The 21,416-nt window shown below is 28.3% G+C and overlaps 3 protein-coding genes across 5 annotated transcripts in view; 1 reads left to right on the top strand and 2 right to left on the bottom strand.

Moving 5' to 3' along the window:
- Window positions 1-2,161, top strand: part of flr (actin-interacting protein 1 flr) — a 16,007-nt gene extending 13,846 nt beyond the window's left edge. The window contains exons 12-13 of one of the 2 annotated variants that reach the window (XM_014424448.3): window positions 217-367; window positions 1,703-2,161. In XM_014424448.3, coding sequence (XP_014279934.1) covers window positions 217-367; window positions 1,703-1,815 — 264 coding nt within the window. In that variant the 3' untranslated portion in view covers window positions 1,816-2,161. The remainder of the gene's footprint in view (window positions 1-216; window positions 368-1,702) is intronic. The other variant, XM_024361665.2, reaches the window with a different exon arrangement.
- Window positions 2,162-3,512: 1,351 nt separating this feature from the next.
- LOC106683160 (protein bric-a-brac 2) lies at window positions 3,513-17,146 on the bottom strand. 2 transcript variants are annotated; one of them, XM_014424444.3, is made up of 5 exons: window positions 16,958-17,146; window positions 16,180-16,380; window positions 12,832-13,008; window positions 10,443-10,740; window positions 3,513-6,698 (listed from the first exon to the last, which is right to left on the bottom strand). In XM_014424444.3, exons 1-5 carry the CDS (start codon window positions 16,961-16,963, stop codon window positions 6,448-6,450), a joined length of 933 nt encoding a protein of 310 aa, XP_014279930.1. In that variant the 5' UTR covers window positions 16,964-17,146; the 3' UTR covers window positions 3,513-6,447. The 2 variants fall into 2 exon arrangements, with proteins under 2 accessions (XP_014279930.1, XP_014279931.1); XM_014424445.2 differs by lacking the exon at window positions 16,958-17,146 and adding an exon at window positions 16,736-16,889.
- A 522-nt stretch (window positions 17,147-17,668) lies between these two features.
- The window catches only part of PEK (pancreatic eIF-2alpha kinase), a 14,184-nt gene continuing 10,436 nt past the window's right edge, over window positions 17,669-21,416 (bottom strand). The window contains exons 14-16 of the mRNA XM_014424443.3: window positions 20,301-20,471; window positions 20,019-20,183; window positions 17,669-19,492 (exon numbers count right to left, since the gene is read on the bottom strand). Of these exons, the coding sequence (XP_014279929.1) occupies window positions 19,304-19,492; window positions 20,019-20,183; window positions 20,301-20,471 (525 nt within the window). The 3' untranslated portion in view covers window positions 17,669-19,303. The remainder of the gene's footprint in view (window positions 19,493-20,018; window positions 20,184-20,300; window positions 20,472-21,416) is intronic.

Below are 21,416 nucleotides of genomic sequence, written 5' to 3'. Positions count from 1 at the left end.
AACAAACGAAAAACGACAGGACTTTTTGAATGCCCTGGTATATCTCATTTTAGAGATATTGTCATCTCAGTAGGGCTGATGTTGAAGTATTCAGGTAATAATGACTACTTGTAAATGCTCTGGATATGTAGCACTTAACAACTCACATGAACATAGACATCTTAATAAAGACATAAATTTATTTATTTTATAATTAATCTTCTATTCCTTCTTTAGCTTGCTCACAATAAAGAATGGGGATTCCATAATGCTCGAGTAAATTGTGTGGCGTGGTCTCCAAATTCCATACAAGTGGCAAGTGGATCTCTGGATACTACTATTATTATATGGAGTGTTCTTCATCCAGCGAAGCACACAATTATTAAAAGTAAATATTAAATGTATTTATTACTGCTGATATTCTTGCTTTCATGAATTAAAAGTTAAATATTGCTAAGTGACTTGATATATCCTTATCAGTTGTTTAGCATAGAGCATCTCGGCAAGAAAAATGACCCTTCTAAAAGATCTTTTTACCAAAGAGAGATAAAAAAAATTAACATCAATAACCATCATGATTCAGTACATTCTTATGCATCTATATGGTGAAGCCATGCCTACTAACTAATAAGTAATAACATTATTTATTACTGCAACAAAACAGATGTTTCACCTTTTAGATAAAGATAGAACACAGAAAATTTGAAAACCCAATCTTTCGTTCACATTTCAAAAAAGTGTTAACTTTTCTTGTCGGGGTGTGGTATGTAGTCCATTTGTTTGTATGGCTGTAAAAAAAACTTCATTAAATATTTCCCATAGTACTTTTAAACAGAGTGTCTAATTTCTTACTGGTCAAACTCCTGTACAGTTCAAAAGCTGTGGTTTAAACCGTAGTGTGCGCAGAATTTTGTGTAAGTTAGCTGACCAATCAAACATTTCAAATATCAAAATTTAGAATAATATTTATACCAATATAACTTTGTAAATATATTAAATTAAAAAATATATATAGATCGTTAATATTTCTATTCTAATCATTAGAAATATTAGCATGAAATGTGTATTTAATATGATGTTTAGCACCTTAAAAAAAATAATAATAAAATAAGGCCTTATGGTATCATTTGTTGATGTTGACATTCTGATTATGGAATTGTGCTCACTTTATTCTCAAAATTAAAAAAATAAATAAAAAAAATATGTTAAAATTATATTTAAAAAAAAAGTAAGTCATAATTGAAATGAACCTTGGGTGTTACAAGCCGTATCACTGGGAAATGCTGAAGTGACTTTAATTTAACTCTGCTTCCTTAAAAGAGCAATTCTGAATCTTGAAGTTAACCCCTTGAGCAGGTGCTGGCCACATGTGTGTAAATGCTTGACAGTGCCCTAACCATCTTGTACTTCATTTATTTTTCTTATTCACATTTATGAGTTGTATTTTCTTTTTGAAATTCTTAACATATTATTGTTCAGACATTTAGAAATAAATTTTTCACGAAGTGCGAGAATGGGTCACTTATTTGATTTAATATATGAATTTTTACCTGCACTGACAATAGTTCGTTAAAAATTCTATGTACCAACATGACTCGGTAGAGATCATTCCTGTTGACTTAATTATAAGAACTCTTGAAATTAAAAAAAATATATATATGTTTGGTCAGTAACTACTATGGAGTATAACCTGTTTAAAATTTTCGCTTGTGTTTTGTTACAGATGCCCATCCACAAAGCCAAATCACAAGGCTCGTCTGGGTGGACGATGAAACTTTGGTTTCTGTTGGGCAAGACTGCAATACAAAAATCTGGACCATTCAGCCTATATCGTAAACACAAGTGGCCTACTCCTTGCCTACCCCTTTGTGATGTTCAGAGCTGAATGAAATCAGAGCATTTATTAATCTTAATTTATTTATGAAAACCTTTATGTCTCAGACATCGTATAATTGTGACAAATAAAATACCCATTTTATAAAAAGAAAAAGTACATAAACTTTTAGTTTTCACATATGCTAAATGTGAAACATGTTATAATCAAAATAAGGGCATATTGTTCCTTTTTATTTGATGAAATCATTATTTTTGTCATAATTTTATATACTTTATACAAAGTATTGATATAAATTATATTATTTAAATATTTATCGATTACTATAAACAGTATTTATTATGTTCATAAAATTAAAACAGTATAACAAATTTTTTCTTGTTTTGTTTTTTAAACAATTTCCATTCCATCTGAGTAATTCTACATGACAATTGAACCTATTCATGCACATAGGAACCAACCATAATTTTTGTGAAATTGTGCTTTATAAACAAAATCAATAATTATTTTAAGGACTATCATTTTGTAGAAAAACCCCAAGGTCCAATCTATATCGAATAATGATATAAAGGAATGCTGTACCTGGAGTTTTTGTTGTAAAATAAACAAGGCCAGGAGTCGTGGCTAAAAAAAAGTGTCCAATCTGAAGTATGTTTTGATCATGCAGGCCATGAGTACTCTAACCAAAGACTAGGCATATTAACACCTCCAGCCTTCATTGCCATCTAAATCAAATTTTAGGTCAAGCTCATTATATTTTTTTGCAAACATTTTTCATATTTTTTGTTGGTTGTGAATTGGTCATAATTAAGCAAATGTTTAGGAGCACCTAAAAATCGTAAATTGTTTTAAGCAATAAAATTTTTAAAAACCAATTAGCATTTTTAAAATTATTAGTATTAAGAATGGACACCAGGTGACACCAAAATCATTAAGCCTAGTAAAAATCTTCCAGTTCCAAATTTTGTTTTGTGGTTACTGTAATGACACCTGTTTAAGTAATAACTATGATTATTACAGTAAGTAATGGTTTTTGATAGATCCCTCTAGATAAACTCAAAATTAAGGGTAGATTAGTCAAATATGAATAGTTCAGTATTACCACAAAAAACGTCATTTCATTATTATCACGATAACCAAAATCATGTAAAGTACCATAATGAAATGACGTTTTTTGTGGTAATACTGAACTATTACTATGCTAAGCAGGTATTTTTTGTTAGGTAGAATTGGCAGCATTGATAAGGACAATTTCACTAATAAAATTATCTATGTTCAAACTTTTGAATAAGTTGCCTAATAACAAATATTGATGGATTTCTTTTCAAATACAAAAAGAATAAGGTCTTTTGCATACAATAATGACCATATCTTCTAAATGAAGCCTCCTGGAGTTCTCTTAGAACATAACAATGACCAGTAATCTTAAAATTACCCTAAAAATAAAAAAATATTTTTGAGATTTTTTTAATGGCTAGCAAACATGCTTTTTTCTTGTAACTTTCAGAAACAAAACATAAGTTGACCTCTTTCTTTTAGGGAAGAAAATATAGAAAACTTTTATTTTGGTATAGACGATACTTCGCTCTCTAATCAAGGAACCAAAAAAAAAAGTTTCCTAATACAAAATATTTTTCTAATTTTATGCTACAAAGGATAAATGATAAAAGAATAGGATGGATATAAATAAAACACTAGCTATTTGCAAAATTAATTATTTCCAATATTAACAATAAATAACAATAACAAAAACTTTCCTTTTTCACAACCTTATATACCTTAATACAGTTCGTACATGCCAAACAAATTACCAACCAAAACTGTCTGGAAGTTGTTAAACATTCCTAAGGCACAGGAAAACTGTATGTTATTATACTGTTTGGAAAGGCACCATAAAGGCTATCTGTTAGGTTTTTTTTTCTCTTTTAATATAAGTACTCTATTACAAGAGACTAGATAACAATGTAGATTGATAACTCATAACCTAGGAACTATAAGGCACCTAAACAGGCTTTTTTTAAAAGCCTTTCTTTCTTTTTATTATTATTATTAAGGATAAAAATAAAATTGAACTAATAACATCTACTCTAACCTCTTTTGTACTTATTGGTAACTATTTCTGTTGCCTATTAACTAAAATCACTCGATTTTTTTCCACACCCTTTTACAGACAAATGAGGAATTATCCTTCTATTTGTTTCATTTTTTTTAATATATACTTATTTAATTACTGGAGGGGACATAAATAAAATATTTTCTAAATAATTTAAAAATAAATAACTTTTTTGTCCCAATAAATACTTTGGGCTAATCATATCACTGGTTGAAGTTTTATAGAGGTAACCTTTGTATACAATTCATAACGACATATCACCTGTTTTTTTTTTTTAAGTATTTAAGAGGAACACAAAACTTACCAACACCTTAAGTAATCACTAAGTGATATGATATATAACATATCTTTTAACACGATATGTGCTCTTTTACTTTCGGCACTTATCTCTCACTAATATGTTTCATTAACACTGTTATAAATATTTATAATTACATACACAATGTGAAAGCATCGACATCAATTCAATCGAATGAATGTGCATAAAATTAGAATCTATAATTGGTATCTACTTATTGTTAATTATGTGATAATTCTATGTTTATATGTGTAAAATAGTGATTGTCCATTATTTGAAATTAAAATTAAATAATAGTCTTTGAAAAATCTTAGATTTGAACACTTGACATAAACACTCAAATACTAGGTGTGAATTTTTATCTATTACATAGTTTAAAAATTTACACTTCTAATATTGCACAACGTACTGCAATGTTATTCGCTATAAATAAATCTTACTGAAAAACAAAATCACATGTCAATTTTAATTGGACCACAAGACCGTACTCATTATTCGGTACAGTATTAACCTATAGAAAATAAAATTCATATTTTAATAAACTCTGAAAACATGAACAACTTTATAATTAGTTTTATATTTTATTTCTTTTTTATAAGAATAAATATTTACAAATTTTTATTGCTGCCAATATACGAGAAAATTGTAATTATGACTTAAAAAGACGTTTATACCAAGATTGGTTTTGGATTGGGTGTCATATTGATCCAAACAAAGATGAACCAATCACTTACTATAATTAACTAAAATAATCGAGATCAGACATAATTAATAATCTTTGGAGAGGTAACGAGGAGAAACATTTCACCCAGCTCTCACTAACAACAAACAGTGGCTTATACTGCTACGAAACGTTTGTTTTATTTATGAGATAGACCAAAACAAAAATAAATTATACTGTTATAACAGTAATCAAGGTGGCTTAATAGAACACCACGATAAATATACGGAAGTTCTAGGTAACTATGTATAAAGTTTGGTCTCGAATAAACATATTATTAATAACTTCCTCACGTACATGACAAATATATTAATATTTACACAATTACTAATAAATATATCACAAAATAACATCTTTATTACTAAAAAGTGATCAGTAATTATAAGATATTATAAGACTAGTAAATGGAAAAAAAGACTAGTTAAAAAAAAAAAATTAAAAAATCAATATATAACTTCTTCGCCTACATTTAGTGAATGGCACAATATCTATCAAATGAAATGTAATACAAACCGCACTACAAGAAAAAATAAGATTTAAAATTTAGTCAAAACAAAAACAATGAATCGTGCACCTTAAGCTGAGGGAGGTGAAATTAATTCTTAAAACCATTCAGCAAATTTTTAAAAAAATCACTTATAGAAATCAAGCTTGGATTTAGGAAACAACCAGCCAAATTTTAAGATAACGATAAATTAACTGAATACATTGTATGAATGAGTTCAGTAATGGAGCACTATATAACTTTTAAAGATGTTTCTTTCTGCACCAAATAACCGAAATAGTAAAAATTAAACTTAAGCATATATGTATATATTGTTGACCGTTAAAATTGATATATAAGAAGATGGTCAGGGTTGCGGTCAAAAGTGAAACAAAAATAGTTTACAACTATTTATTTTCCTACGTTTCGCCCCACTTTGCAGGACTGCTCAAATGAATCGATTGAACAGCCAATTTCAACCGATTCATTTGAGCAGCCCTGATGAAGCCCTGCAAAGTGGGGCGAAACGTAGGAAAATAAATAGTTGTAAACAATTTTTTTTCACTTTTGACCGCAACCCTGACCATCTTCTTATATATAAACTTAAGCATCATTTAATAAAAACACCTCTTAAATTAGAACCATATTTATAAACCTTTAACTTTAAAAATGACTATATATTTGAAGTTTAACTATCCGCTCTTCCATAAGGCAATTACTCATCGATGAATGCCAACATAGTAATCATTAATCCAGATTATAAATACAGTTGAGAAATTATTTTCAATTATGAATTTTTTCACTAGTTTAATTATATTTCAGTTCGAGAGAAACTAAAGCTCTTACAAACATTAAATTGAGGTAACTAATTTAACGCTTTTGTGGCCCAATTAGATTTGACATAAGATTATAGTAAAAGTATTCCTTGTGATGTGTAGTAAATAACTAAAGTTGCTGGTTCCTCAGTGGACTAGAGCCCCCTGGCAACTAGAGGACGGAGGACGACGTGAGCCCCGTGCTAGAAGTACTGTCCTGGTGGGGTAGCAGCAGGCAAGTCTCCTGGTGGCGGCTGCGGGTGCCTATAAGATACGTGCTTTCTAAGGGCATCCCTCGAACGAGATACGTGAGAGCAAGAGCTGCAAGCATAGTGGGCATTCTGGTGGGTTTCCATGTGAACACGAAGATTATACTGATTGGATAACTGCTTGCCACAAATGAGGCAAGTAGCATATAGCTTTGAGTTGGGTGTTCGATTTCCACCTCCACCATCTGCAAAAACGTTTAGAAACAATCTCTGAAGGACATTTCATGATTGTTATACAAAGGAGATAACTATTAAGTAAAATATGTAATATTATTAAGTATAACATTAATATGAAAAATATTAAATTACATTACATTTAAATTTATAATGTAACACTTATTTGAAGAAAATTTTGTGCACATAACTTTTGCATGGTATATGCAATAATGTTTTCTTTAATTATACTGTTCATTCAAGAAATTATAGGTTACGTTATCATTCATATTAATCAATAGTAAATGTTCATATGATTGGCTTGTGATAGTTAAAATAAGAAATGAAAACATTTGATTGAATGTTTTCAATAAATGTCTAGCAAACACTGTGTAAATTGTTGTATCACCCCTTGTAGTACTTTTGTTTAGTATTTTTGGTGTTTATAATTCTTAAAAGTAAATTATCTTGTAGGAAATATTTTAATTTTTTAGATTAAGTTTACCTTAATAATAACAATTCTTTTAAGTAAATTTACCCTAACAATAAGAAAGTGTCTATGTCGTGAACATAGCTAGACAAACAAAAATGGCTACTCCTATGTGTTTATTCTAACAACAATAAAAGTTGAAACGTATTATTTACCTGAACAATGTTATTTACACTATCTTTTATCCACTAGTTGCATCTCTACTTCTGTGTAGCATCAGGATATAACTTTGGATTATAGCTCATTAGAAAGACGATGAAACACTGAACATTTTCCTCACCTGTAGTAAGCAACTCCGATTTTGAGTTTTTAAGATATTTTAATTCAAATGGTTAAAAACTTTTATCATCCCATTTTTGGCACTATCTTCATCACTTTTTAGTCTTAAGGTACAATTTTCATTTCTAGCTCTTAACAAAGATGAGCTATAGGAATTCCCTCTTATAGCTTAAGGCAGAAATATGAGTTATAATAATTAGAATAGAACAGCTATTTCCTGAGTCAATGCTACCAGGAAATTTGTTTATATTGTAACAGGAGGATAAAAGCTTTAAGGAGTTCACTCAATCGAACCAATACTACTGGGATTATTAAATACTGTAATCTCCTACTCTCCTATTACAATATAAATTTTCCTGCTAGAATTGACCAATATTGCCCTCCTCCCCTCCCAACCAATTCCATTTCATCTCTCCCCAGTCATGAAATAATTAAACTCCTGGACAATTTTTTTTAATCTTGTGTTGTAAAATGTTGAAAAGAAGTTTCACTTTAAATCTCTTATCACGAAAACAAAACATGAGAGGTTAGATTTAAAGGCTCAAAAATAAAAATTTTTCTTCATTAGACTGCAAGGGGAGGGGAAGTTGTTTAATTACACTTTGATTTATCCCAAAATTGTGAGTTAGGAAATATGTATGTGCGAGGATAATTTGATAAATTAAAATGTTTATAAACCATTTTGTAATCAATTATTATACTGTATAGCCTCACAGCTTTCCTCAACATGAAACACCCTTCCACTCGGGATCATTGGAAAAAAAACAACCCTGATTATCAAACAAATTTTTTCATATCTTCAATCAAATGTCCCCTATATTTGATAATTCCATTGTCTCTATGATTATGGAACAACACTTCACACACAAATATTTTTTTTAAAGCTATTTTGTTCCCTCTTGAAAGTTTAAGAACTTTCCAGTACCTTTCTGAATGTTATTTTTACCACATTGCTACATAACAATTTTTTCTAAAACATACAATTCTTTTCTACAAGTATTTACCAGATTATAACATAGTAAAAGTCCAATCAGAATGTATTTCAAACCATGAATATTTTTTCACGATCTCATTTGGACTATTGTGGAACACTGTAAAAATGTATCAAAATTGATTTCAACTAATTCCATCCATTACTTTTGCTTAAAGATGCCATAATCTATTTACTTAAGCATGCCTATATTTCAAAAAGAACACGCCCAATTTGGCTCAAAGCTAAAGGAAAGCAAGTTAAAGATTAATGTAAAACTAGAACAAGCATCAATTTCTATAAATTCCATTCACTACATTTTTTGACTTGTGTAAATGTATTTTCCTCGACACAACTATATTTGATAACGCCATATCCTACTTTATTTTACACTCGGATAATAAATCATAGAACGATGAACTGTACTGTCATATGTACTAGGCAAATTTTTTTTGGGGGGGAGGGGTTTGTTATAATGGTTCTAAAACAATTTTTAAACTCAAACAACTGTTTGAATATTCTGACTATAACAACCCTCTGTTTTTCCTTGCATTCCCTGACTTTCCCCAATTTCATCAGTTATTAAACACCCAATAAAATGGCAAAGATACTTTGGCATCAACCTTATGATTTTTATCACAACAAAATGACAAACATGCTTTGATAGCAACACTTAATACGTTCAATCCCATCAGTAAAAAATATTTTTATACTCTAATTACACAGACAACTTTACAAAATATAGAATCAAAGGATTTCGAACAATGTACGACAAAACATTTTGATTAAGATTAGCTATACTTATAATAAGAACTTATTATCTAAAATCTTTTTTACCATCCAACTTTCTTCAGTCAATTTAAAAACCGACAAGCACAACTTATCATTAACATATTCGCAAACAGTTTAAAAAAGTAATTTTTATTTTTATTATTTTTTTAAATTTATTTTATTTTTCCGCCCACTTTATAATGTATTATTTCACTTTTTAAACTTTTTCTAACACATTTGTCATCACCCTCTTATGCATTTCCTCTTTTTATCTGTTGTTAAATACTTATGACTCTCTGTAATTTTACGGTACTTCGTCATCCTTGTAACATACATATATTTTTAACATTTTCTTAAACCATTTGTCGTCACCCTCTCACACGCTTTCCTCTTCTAAATATTTTAAATCTTTTCTACTATTTATTTTTAACCCACTTGTAACGTTTCCTCTAAAAAACACTTTGTCATCTCCATAAAGTATTTTTTTAATTCTGAGTCTGGCCATTCATGGCGCAGAACTCACTTGGCGGTAAGATTTCAAGCTAACAGGTTCGTTTTATGTTTATTCTCTTTTTTTCTTATCTTAATTTTACCCCCCCCCCCTCCTTATCTAATCTTTTCTTAATTTCCCTTACCCAGGTTATTAGTTATGTTCACCATATATTATTATTGCTGTTTTCTATTTTTTTTTTTTCTATTCACTTCTTTTGTTAAACTTAACTTCATATTTTACTTCTTTATCTAATATCATAGTTACATTTTTCATTTGTTAAATATATTTTCTTTTTCTCAATTTTATTTTTTCTTTCCATAATTTTAATTTTTAAATTATTAATAAATTAAAATATTCATATTTCTTTGCATTATATAACTTTAAATTTTTATTTTACTTCCTTAATTATGTTATTTTACCTACTTATTCAATTACCAATATATACATTATATTTTCCACTTCTTTCATCACTTTAATTTTATTAATTCCATTCTGTACAATTATTTACTTTATATCATTCTGTTTATATTTTATTTTTTGTATTCATTGGTTGTTATCTTGTTCTGTTCTTAGCCCTGATGAAGGCTAGAAATTCTGGCTGAAATGCTGGCCCGATTAAATAAGTTATTTCAACTCATTTGTGTTATATTTTGACCGCACCTCCCTCCCCCCAACCATCTTTGTCCCCCAAACCTCTTCTTGTATAATAATTAATATTTTTAAAAATGAAACAATTTTACTGATTAATAATTTACCTGAAATTAATAGTTTACCTTGAGTTAGATCTGTAGGAGTATCCCTTCTACTTAGGTCTTCAGCTTCTCCTTGAGACCTACCAGGACTGCTCCTAGTGCCCCGTGACTTTGGTTTTCTCACATACATACTTTTAACAGGGCTTGGGGCGACTGTATTATTATTACTAGTAGAATTGTTATTATTGTTATTACTAGTATTATTATTATTTTCATTAAGTTTCGGTCTTTTTATTCCAAGTGGTGGCATCTTCTCTTCAGGAGTCTGTGGAGTGCTTGGTGGACTTTGAGGAGTAAAACCCTCTTCTTCAAAAGGACCCTTTGAACAAAAAAAAAATATCCATAGATATATAATCTCATGAGTAAATGCTATATTATAATAAACATATTAAAACTATCATATAATAAATAAATTGAAATGTCAACAGCAAAAAGTTTTCCTAATATTTTTTTTTCTTTTTATTCAAAGTCACCTTTTTCTGTTTCTCTTCTTCTCAATTCTTAATTAATGATCAGAGGTTAATCCTTGAGTGTGCCCTACATCCCAGAAACACACATTTTCTTATTTTCATTTCTTTTATTACTATTGTAAATTTCGAGCACCTTGATTAAGAAAAGTATAATGTTGCTATATGTCATCTGCAATCACTATCCAAAGGACAATGTATCTGCAGATATACTAGTTTAAAGTGACACTGTCATTACAGTAAAATCAAACCATAGATAGTTATCTTTGCAGCCTGAAATTCAATTTTTAAAAATAAAAGAATACAAAACATAAACTATAACAAACTTCTGTCAACATTGATGAAAAACAAGTATTCAAGTAAACACTCGAGAGAGGGACTGATGGACAAAGTAAGTGAAAAAGGCTTTTTAATATTTTCTTGGATTTAGAAATGGTAAGGAGAAAAACAATAACATAAATTCTGTTCTCAACTTGTTTACACTTGTTCCTAAACGTTAATTGGAAAATGAAATTGTAAGACTAAAAACTAAAACTTTTCAAGACCTGGCTGTTTTTCAATCTTTCACTGACACCAAAATTCAAGCAGAAATTCTAATCTGCTAAGAATTCAAGACTGCTTAACACCCTATTAAAGATTTTTAAAAAATTAACCTTCTGAAGTTTAAATGGGAAATGGTTAAATAGTTTGTGTAATATAATTTTCATTAATATTTTTCTTCTTTCATAAATACCCAGGACCTATTTAGAACTAGACCTCTCAACAAACATCTTTTTTTATCATCAGCTGCTCTTTTCCATCTTCTTACACCCAAAGTTCTGAAGTAAGCAGCTAAAATCTGTTTCCATCAGAGATTTGGTTAACCTCTTTTACTTTTCCTCACTGGGAGTCCAACCAAAATCATTTTGAACATTCTGGTGCAATACTACCTGTGTACCATATTCCATCCTCCGTCCAGTACTAACCACCTTATTTGACCCTTATTATATAAAATCATGATGTCAGGGGAATCAAGCAATCCTTTTATTTCTATATTAGGGTTTATACCTGGTTATATATCTATATTTTCATTTCTTTCTTAATAAGTTTACCTTCCTTCAATTATCTTTGTCAATATCCACATTTCCAACTGGATAAATGGTACTCTGATAAACCTGTTTTTGATTATGGTAATTTCATTATTACCATAAATAATTCAGGACCTGAAAAAACCTGATACATGAACTTGACCTTATTTTAAGTTCTAACTCATTTTCTTTGCATAAGTAATTTTTTTTTAAATTCTTTTAATTGGAAATAATTTGTGACATGTGAATACAACAAATAAACCTTCATTCATAAATGAACATTGAAATTAACCCTCAGATGACTGGAGGAGGAATGAGCAATGTGGACTCCTGAAACGGAGACCTTAGTAAGGCAGGCAGATCCTTTGAGATAGGATACTTTTCTTATTGTCAATTATTGCTCTATTCTTCTCATATAACAAATTAAATCAAGAAAAAATTTCTGTATTTATTTTTTGAATAAGTTGAAAAGGACTTAACAATTGATGACTGTTACATGAGGTATATCAGCCAACTCCAGTTTTATCAAAAATGTTATACTCCAATTAACTGCGGGAAAAGGAACTATAAATTCTCTAAAATACCACTAGAAAGTTACAAAGTTTTACTAAGCGGAATATTGTCATCAACCACTATAGAGGGAGAACCAGCTCTACTACTCCAGTGGTACACTATAGTATATCCTCATCAAAGTGTTTACTACTGGAATAAATTATTTGAGAAGAATATTTCTTATTAAAAATTAACAAAACTAAAAACACTATTCGGTTCAATGCTAAATACAATTTCATATATCTTGAATATAATAACTACCTTTTAAATACTATACAAATGTTTGATGCTAATATAGAAATAATAATCATATAACATTCATACTGCTGAAAACTGAGCCAGGCCTCTTATGTGGAGAGTATCAGCGAGAGCTATGAGGCCAGGGAGTTGATGTTGATAGATGTTGACTTCCCCTGAGTACATGAATGTGACGAGGGCGCAAAGTTCTGTAAAATCAGTTCCAGGAACAACAATCACAGGATGTTGCAAAGGAGACATTTCCTAAACACATTCAATAAGAATAATAAAATAGAATAAATATTAAAAATGTTAACTATTTTTGAAATATGATTTTTAAAAGTATAATATAAGAAACAGATAGTTTTTAACAAACTTATAAAAAGATAAGAAGAAACTTATAAGAATATTAACTATTATTAAAATAATAATACTGGAAGATTGCTGATTGATCGTGTGTAATAATAATAAATGAAATAAGGTCCAGGTGTGGTCAAATAAAACTCAAACAGTAATAACTATTTTAATTGGATCAATTAAAATAGCTATTAACTATGTGAGTTTTATTTTACCGCACCTGGACCATATTTCATTTATTAAAAGAATAATAAATTATACAAAAATATATTTTATAGCATGATAAGTTTATAATAATAGGTTGCCAAATTTTTGTTCGGTGAAATTTATTTTTAATTACAAACCACTAAGAAAATAATACACCTTTAAAAGTAAATCATTAAAACAATATAACAAGGAGTTCACTTTAATGCAGAATCGACTTTCTGAATTATTTTTTTATTTTTTTTTACAAATATAGGATTGAGAGGATATTCTTCTATTGTTTCTGTTGGTAATAGAAAGCCTGGTCAATCTTACAGGAAAACAATATAATCTTTTTTCTTTAGATGGCACGAATATCAGAAATCTCCCCCCCCCAAAAAAAAAAACAAAAAAAAACTGATGGTTGAGAAACTGAATGTCCTTATCTTTGAATCCTTGATCTTCCAAGGGCTACAATACAATAAAACACTTTTTATGGACTTCAAACAGCTAATATACTTTCATTCATTCGAAATTCCTACATTATTCTTAGAATACACAAAAATGTAATCAAATGATCAAAAATTAGCTCAGAATAAGTTTATAATCATAATACGATTAATTATATTATAATTTAACAACCATATCAAGTGAATAATGAAATAATTATAAAATTAAACATTAGAACTTAGTGAACCATACTACAAAAGACCCATTACAAATAATTAATTCTTAACTGCTTCAACACTACAAATTATTTATTTTAATTTAGTTGCCTCTCACCTATAGCATGTCCTAAACTTTCTAAATTTAAATTGATTTGTGTGTTACATTTTCAATTTATTAATTTTTCATGGACCTGGAGAATATAACTAATATACTTTAATTTCTCTATTATTGAAAATTTTGGGAAGCCCAGTAGAATATGTTTCTCCCATTCTTTGAATAGCATATCTTTCAATAGTTGTAGGTTCGAATAAATGCAATGGATCATCATGAAAAAATTACCAACAGGCTTAACTAACTCAAAAGGTTAGAGAAAGAGAGTACTATACATTATCGACAGAGTAACCAAGATGACACGGTCCTGTATTGGAGGGAGGTCACCCATCCAATAGAAGAACCTGCACCACTGAACTTCAAAGGCAAATTATAAGTACACTAGCATACTTGGTAATTGTGCCAAATAATTATATTTATTAACAATTAACATTAAATCTTTGAAGTCAAATATTATATAAAGCTATAAGTTTGTTTGTTTAACACACTAATCTCAAAAACTAACAATCTGATTCAAAATGTCTATGTGCCAGATAGATAGCTCATTGAAGAAGGCTTTAATTTATTTATTATCATGATAGGGGCCACAAGAACAGATCAGTAGCAGTAGCAGTTTAATAAAAAGATTCCATAAGTATATGGCCATAACCATTCTATATATGTTCCATAAAACATGCACTTTTTTTTAGTTATTAGTCATTTTCTTTTTCTATATAAACTTCAGGTTTCATTTAGTCAATCAGATTTGCATTATGTTCCCAACTCATGTATATGAAACAGGTACATATATTCAAACTTAACTGCAAGTGACACCACAGGACGAAGATTAGAAAAATTAATTTTAGGAAGAGATTTGCAGAAAAAAAAATACAAAAAAAAAACTCAGTTCAATCACATCATTTCAAGGAATTATGTAAAAAATGGGCATATATTAAAAAATACTTAAGAACCCAGAAGGCCAAAATATATATTCATAAAAACAAAGGTGTCATAAAATATTTTTAATCTAAATAGCTTCTGCATTATTTAATTAATTCAATTTAAAAAAATTGAAGCAATATTTAAAAAAAAAATACTACCTCTGTAATAATGGACACAAAAGAATAAAGACCCAATCGCTATTAAGACAACTTTGGAGAAATACAAACAATTAAACATAATGTTACATAGTGAGGAAGGCGGAATAATTATAAAGTATTAATGTATTTCTGGTTAAAGTCCATCCCATTCTGATTATTCATTTATTTAAGGTGAAATAATATATGTATACAAATATAAATCTTTCTTATTTCATTGACTTCATAATAACAGAGCAATTAAGATCTTTAATAGAAAGCACATGAGAACTATTGCTGATCCAACTTATTTATATATAAGTTGCTCATACATTTAAGAATACCACATATTCTGGAATACATTTATAAGGTAAATTGTATATTACAAAATAAATTTAAAAATATAGAACCACAATCATAAAAGGAGTATTTGAGTACTGCTTTAAAACAGTAATTGTTAAACTGCACCTAACATTAGTTCAAAATAGCAAACAATTCTTTTTTTTCAACAAAAAAAAAAGCTAATAAGCCTTATAAAGCTATATAAGTTGCATTACCTTGAACTGCTTCAAAATGTATTTTTCATGAGGAAAAGGACATTAAAAATCAGTAGAAAAGGAGAAACACACAACTGGGTGGAGTAATATCAGGGGAATTTCATTAATAGGTTTCCTTGTATGGAAAATCATAAATATATAAAACAGATCAATTTGATTAAAATTACATTTTGTGATTACAAACATATCAACTCATAATTTATATTGAAAATTTGAAGTCAACTCTGGAATACAAAGCTCAGGAAAGATGACTAAATAATTAAATAACCCCCAACATAATCTGATGTTTTAACTTGATAAATGCTAATAAAATATACTTTTAATAAAGCAACTCATTCTTAACTATCTATTAATATGAAGAACAAAGTTATAAAATAATGTCTAAAAAATTCCAACTTTGTCATGTCTTTCTAAGTTCATTCGTAAATTCAAATTATTAATATTCAACCTTAAAACAATAAAACAAAAGCATTATAATATAGTGAAAGTACATTCTTCCTTACTTTAAAGATGTTTTTAAAGTATTGACTACAAGCTGATAAAACTATCCTGTGTGCTTTGATGCTCCTTCCACCAGCATACAAGGTTACATCAGTCAAGTCATCTCCATCAAGTAACTGTGGAAGGCTTGAAAGTAGGCTATTTTGATAGTTATTCCATCTTAAGCAGAACTGTTGCTGTATATCACTACTCATGACTAGGCCCTATTCAAACATAATGAAGTAAGTGATAAAAATGATAAGCCAATGATAAACAAAAAATGAAGTTGGCCAACAAATTTTTAAGGTAAAATAGTAAAATTTTTCGAATTTCAAACAAAGCAAAATTAAAATGTATAAATATGCATTATATTCCTAAATAAGTTTTAATTTTCATCCAGGGAATCTATTATTATCAGGCTCTGGACCAACTGGAAAAGAGGGGATTGGTCTTGGGCCAGAAAACAAAATAAAATGGTTTAAAGTTAGAATATTTAAAATTAAAATATAAAATAAATATTTTCTAAACACAAGTCACAGGACATTCATAAATAAACTTGACCACATAAACTTGAATTACCTAAATACTACTCCACAACAAGACACCAGTTACATATAAAATCTAAGGTTATCAAGACTATTATCAGCTGGTTTTGAAGGTAACATTTAAATTTCACAATCCGTTTTTTAATAATAGATATCATTATAATATGTTAATTGATATAAATAGATAAATTTTATTCATTTTTTTTATAAATGTCATTTATAATTATACAGCCTACTTAACAATTTTTATATTTACCTTCATACTTTCAATTGACAGCTCAATTGGGATGGCATAGTTTGGAGGTTAGTTTGAATTGAAAGTTTTTGTGAAAACGTGTGGAAATACAGTATAATGGAGTACTATAATGACTTTTTGTCACATCTAAGTGAAGTTATGACAAAGATTCAGGAACTTCTTGAAAAAGTCACCATAAAGCATAGTAATTTTTCAGTCACAGATGTTTTATTACCTTGTTTGTACTTGCTTTCTTTTATCTTTTCTGTAAAAAATTAATTTCTAGATGAAGCTGCAATATGTTTATTAGAAACATCATCACTATACAATCCACAAATTCTAATTGACTTGGCAGAGATGACAAGCAATGGAACTCGATTTGATGAATATATACTAGAAGGAGAAATGGTGAAGGATCACTTGGAAAAACTATTAGCTCAGCCAAAAGAAACTACTGATTACTTTAAAACTTTAGTGGAAGATCTAGAAAAAGTAGAGTCATCACTATCCAATGTATAATTGTTTTTAACATTACATATTTTTTTCAGTAACAAAAAAATGTATTTAATAAAAAATAAATCAGAAATCCTTACAATACCTCCACCTTTATTTTGAATACTTGTGCTATAAAATGATCTACTGCAAGAACATTTAGTACCAGTAGAATGAAACTTATATTTTTTAAATGAATCCATGAGAAAATGTATTTGCTTCAATTTAAAAATACATAAATAAACAAATGATAAGTTTATTGGATAAATGTGTTATTTTTTTTCCACATATGATTTTGGTGGTTGACATCAACTGGCCTTAAATGGTCATTTGCTTAAGATTAAATAATGAAAAGGTCATAATGATATGGGCCACAAAAATGTTGTTTTTATTATTTACATTTAAATGAATAACTATGTAGTTACAAATATAAAAAATGTATAGTGTATTTAAACGAAACATGAAAAATACATGAAACATTGGTATGTATACATCATTACTTTCTTACCAAGGCAACTCTAACATAGTTTATAAATCACATGTTTTAGCCTTTTATTTTTTAACAAAAGCATATAGACACATGTAACAGAATGTACAGTAATCATAATCAACATAACAAATCAAATCTCTTTTAACATGGATTAAATTCTAGTAAAAGGCTAGATACTTAGTAACTATGTTACTATTATAATGTAACTTATTTCCTTAAAATAATGAAAATAAACATATTATGATGAAATAACTATACTATTTCATTTCAATAATGAATGTACACAATCAGAAAGTGCAATATTATCATAATGAGTGTTCCACAATAAACTTTAAATAAATTTAATATATACGTTTTTTTTTTATTATCAGTTAAGTCGATATATCACAAATGTCAAAAATAACATAGTTTAATAAAAATTCTATCTACAAATTAATTATTGCATCTTATGCATTACATAAATTTGAAAATTACATTTCTTATAGTCTTCCATATAAAATTATTTAAATATACTGTACAAAAATCGAAATTGCCAACAAATATATAAAAGACTAACAAATATCAAATAAATACAATATTTACAATTTAACACTTAAATTCTATAAAAATATATATGGCTTCAAAAACTGTTCTACAGAGGAAACCACAGCATTTTATATAAAATAATAAACAAAATTAATAAAACTACAACTATCAATTCTATCACAAAAACTAAATAATTTTCAACTTCCAGAATAAATAAGTCTTTGGCTAAGATTAAAGAAAAAACTATTCAATTAAAAACAAAAGTCATTATTTATTAAATGATTCAAAGTTTCACTAAAATGGTGCCCAAAAGACTAAAATAACTTTCTTTAGAAAACCATAAACTTTCTTTTTTAATAATAAAGAAATACATACATTTAAGGCACTTAAATATTATTGGCAATGGCACAGTCTATTATACATATCATGTTCAAACTAAGCTATCATGTCTGAATTTATATCATCATAAAAGTCAAAATAGGAACTAGCATAACTAACGATGAACTGCTAAACTAAATAATACAAAATACATTAGAAAATAAAACTAATTTACTGAGATTACAGATGATAAGTAATGAAAATAAAATAAACTGTTTAAAGTCTTTAAAAATTGTAACTAATATTTCTTCTTAATTGAATGTATCAATTTAAGTATTTTAAGAACTTAAATAATAATCTGACAAACACAGGATTGCTAGAAATTATACACAAATTTGAATAATTTATATCCAATACACATTGATTTTTTTTTTAAATTCAGAAAGGCAATACTAATTAAAAGTTAAGTACCGCTAGGGATATGCCCTTTAAAGTCTTTTATAGGCCTTTCTCAAAGTCCTCACACAGAGTGGTATCTTATGCTAGGAAGAAGACTCTTGACTTGACCTACTGAAGGAAGAATCACGATGCCTAGCAGGAAGACTGAAATGCCAATCTTCGCCAATGGTGCTTTCAGTCTGTAGTTCCCTCAGTGGTGGGCGTGATCGAACACCTATAGTTGTTGGTCTCTCTTCTGGTTTTTGAGATAGCATCAACTTAAGAAGCTCATGCTGAAATATAAAATTTACAAAAAATAATAAAGGTTGAATTAATTATTAGAGTAAATTAGTACCCTTGTGTTCATGAGGAAATTATATCTCTAATAAGAATCATCTTTATTAAAATAAATTATAAATATAAAAGCAGTTATATTTTCAAATTCAGGATTATTTTATATACTTTCAATATAAATTTCATGGGAAATATTCTATTAATTACTACATAATATTTGGCCCTATAGTGATCCTATCCATAATAAAAAGAATACGAAGGAAATAAAAATATAGTGATCTAAAATATAAAACAAATATATAAGAATAAGACAACAGCACTGAGATGTAAAATCTGTATTGGAAGATTTTTTTTTTTTTAGCATAAGTAAATAATTGTAGAAAGATGGTTCAGGTGGTGGTCAAGAAAAGCAGACAAAATAATAGCAAAAATAAGGTTGCTTTATTAAGTTTTATATAATATTTTGTATATACTTTTATTGACCATCACCAGGGCCATCTTCAACAATATAAAATGATAACTTACCTCATCAGTGAAATCATTTTCAAAATTAAGAGGAAATTTATTTTCCCGGACTGAAGTAAGAGTTCTCCACCTCTCCATTTGGGTGTTAAAAGGAATCAGAAGTTCAAACAATATAAGTCCAAGGGAATAAATATCAACTTTATAATTATACTGTTGTCCAGAGACCTAAAAAATTGAGTTATTTTACAAATAATAAGAAAAAATATTTTAAAGAATAATTACAATACAAAATGAATTTAAAAGAATGAGGATAATTATAATCTGAATTTAAAGAAAAATAACCTGTTCTGGACTCATGTAGAGCTGAGTTCCAACCCTAGCTGTATGGCGTTCGTCAACAACCTTTCTTCCAAGTAATGGAGATCTAAAGTCATCACCTTCAACCATAGCTGTAACTAGCCCAAAATCTCCAACTTTAACTTGACCATCAGGTGAGAAAAAAATATTTGAGGGCTAAATAAAAAAAAATAAACAATAATCGATTACTTTACACAATATAACAAAATAAAATAATATGTAAGTCAGGCTTAATCAAAATTTCATAATTTGACAAAATATTGGATTCCATTGATAAATATCTCACTAAAAAACAAAAAATATCAGATGAAAACTGAAAGTTATGATTTTACAAAAGTTTTGTGTATAAGTACGGTAATTAGATGATGATGAACAAAAGTAAAAATTATATAAGGTACATCTTCTTAAGTATAATCCAACAAGGTTGCTAAGCAAATATGTTACTCTAATTCCTTAATATAGGTAAGGCCTAAAGCACCTCCAATATGATCAATATTATCATCAATATATAACACATTAATATTGCTTGGGTACAACCACATGATACGATACTATTGTCCTAAAAGTTTGTTCACAGCAGAGATTGCCACAGTCAAAAGGAGAGACAAAAAGAAAGCTAGTTGTATTATCATAGAAAAAATAATGTATGTGGATGAAGAAATTGTTAAATGAACCACAAATAAGTGAATCAAGTGATTTTTATACTTTCTGTGACTAGATTTATTTAATGAACTTTTGAGAATAGTTGGTTATTCCTGAATTCAAAAAGGACTACTACAATGTGTGATAATATTGCTCCCAGTCAGTATTAATAACTCTGCCTTATCTAGACAGTAAAGAATTAATTATGCCCACAAACAATGTAATGTTTAATATACTGTATAATAAGAATCAAATTAATCTGGATTATCTCTCTAGGAAGTCTGGTGAGTCAATTTTTTATAATTTTTTGAGGTTTATAATTACTTCCATCTTTTCAATAAATTATTATTTATTCACTCATTAACATTGTACAACGTTTCGGGACACACACCGTCCCATATTCATGTACTACAAAAACCTCATGATTTCACATGGGAAAATCATGTCCTCCATTTTTTC

This window comes from Halyomorpha halys, unplaced genomic scaffold (genome assembly GCF_000696795.3).
Source record: "Halyomorpha halys isolate HHAL.00 unplaced genomic scaffold, Hhal_1.1 Scaffold470.1, whole genome shotgun sequence".
Taxonomy (NCBI): Eukaryota; Metazoa; Arthropoda; class Insecta; order Hemiptera; family Pentatomidae; genus Halyomorpha; species Halyomorpha halys.
The sequence above is the reverse complement of the archived record's forward strand: the minus strand, read 5'-3'. Positions and strand labels throughout refer to the sequence as shown.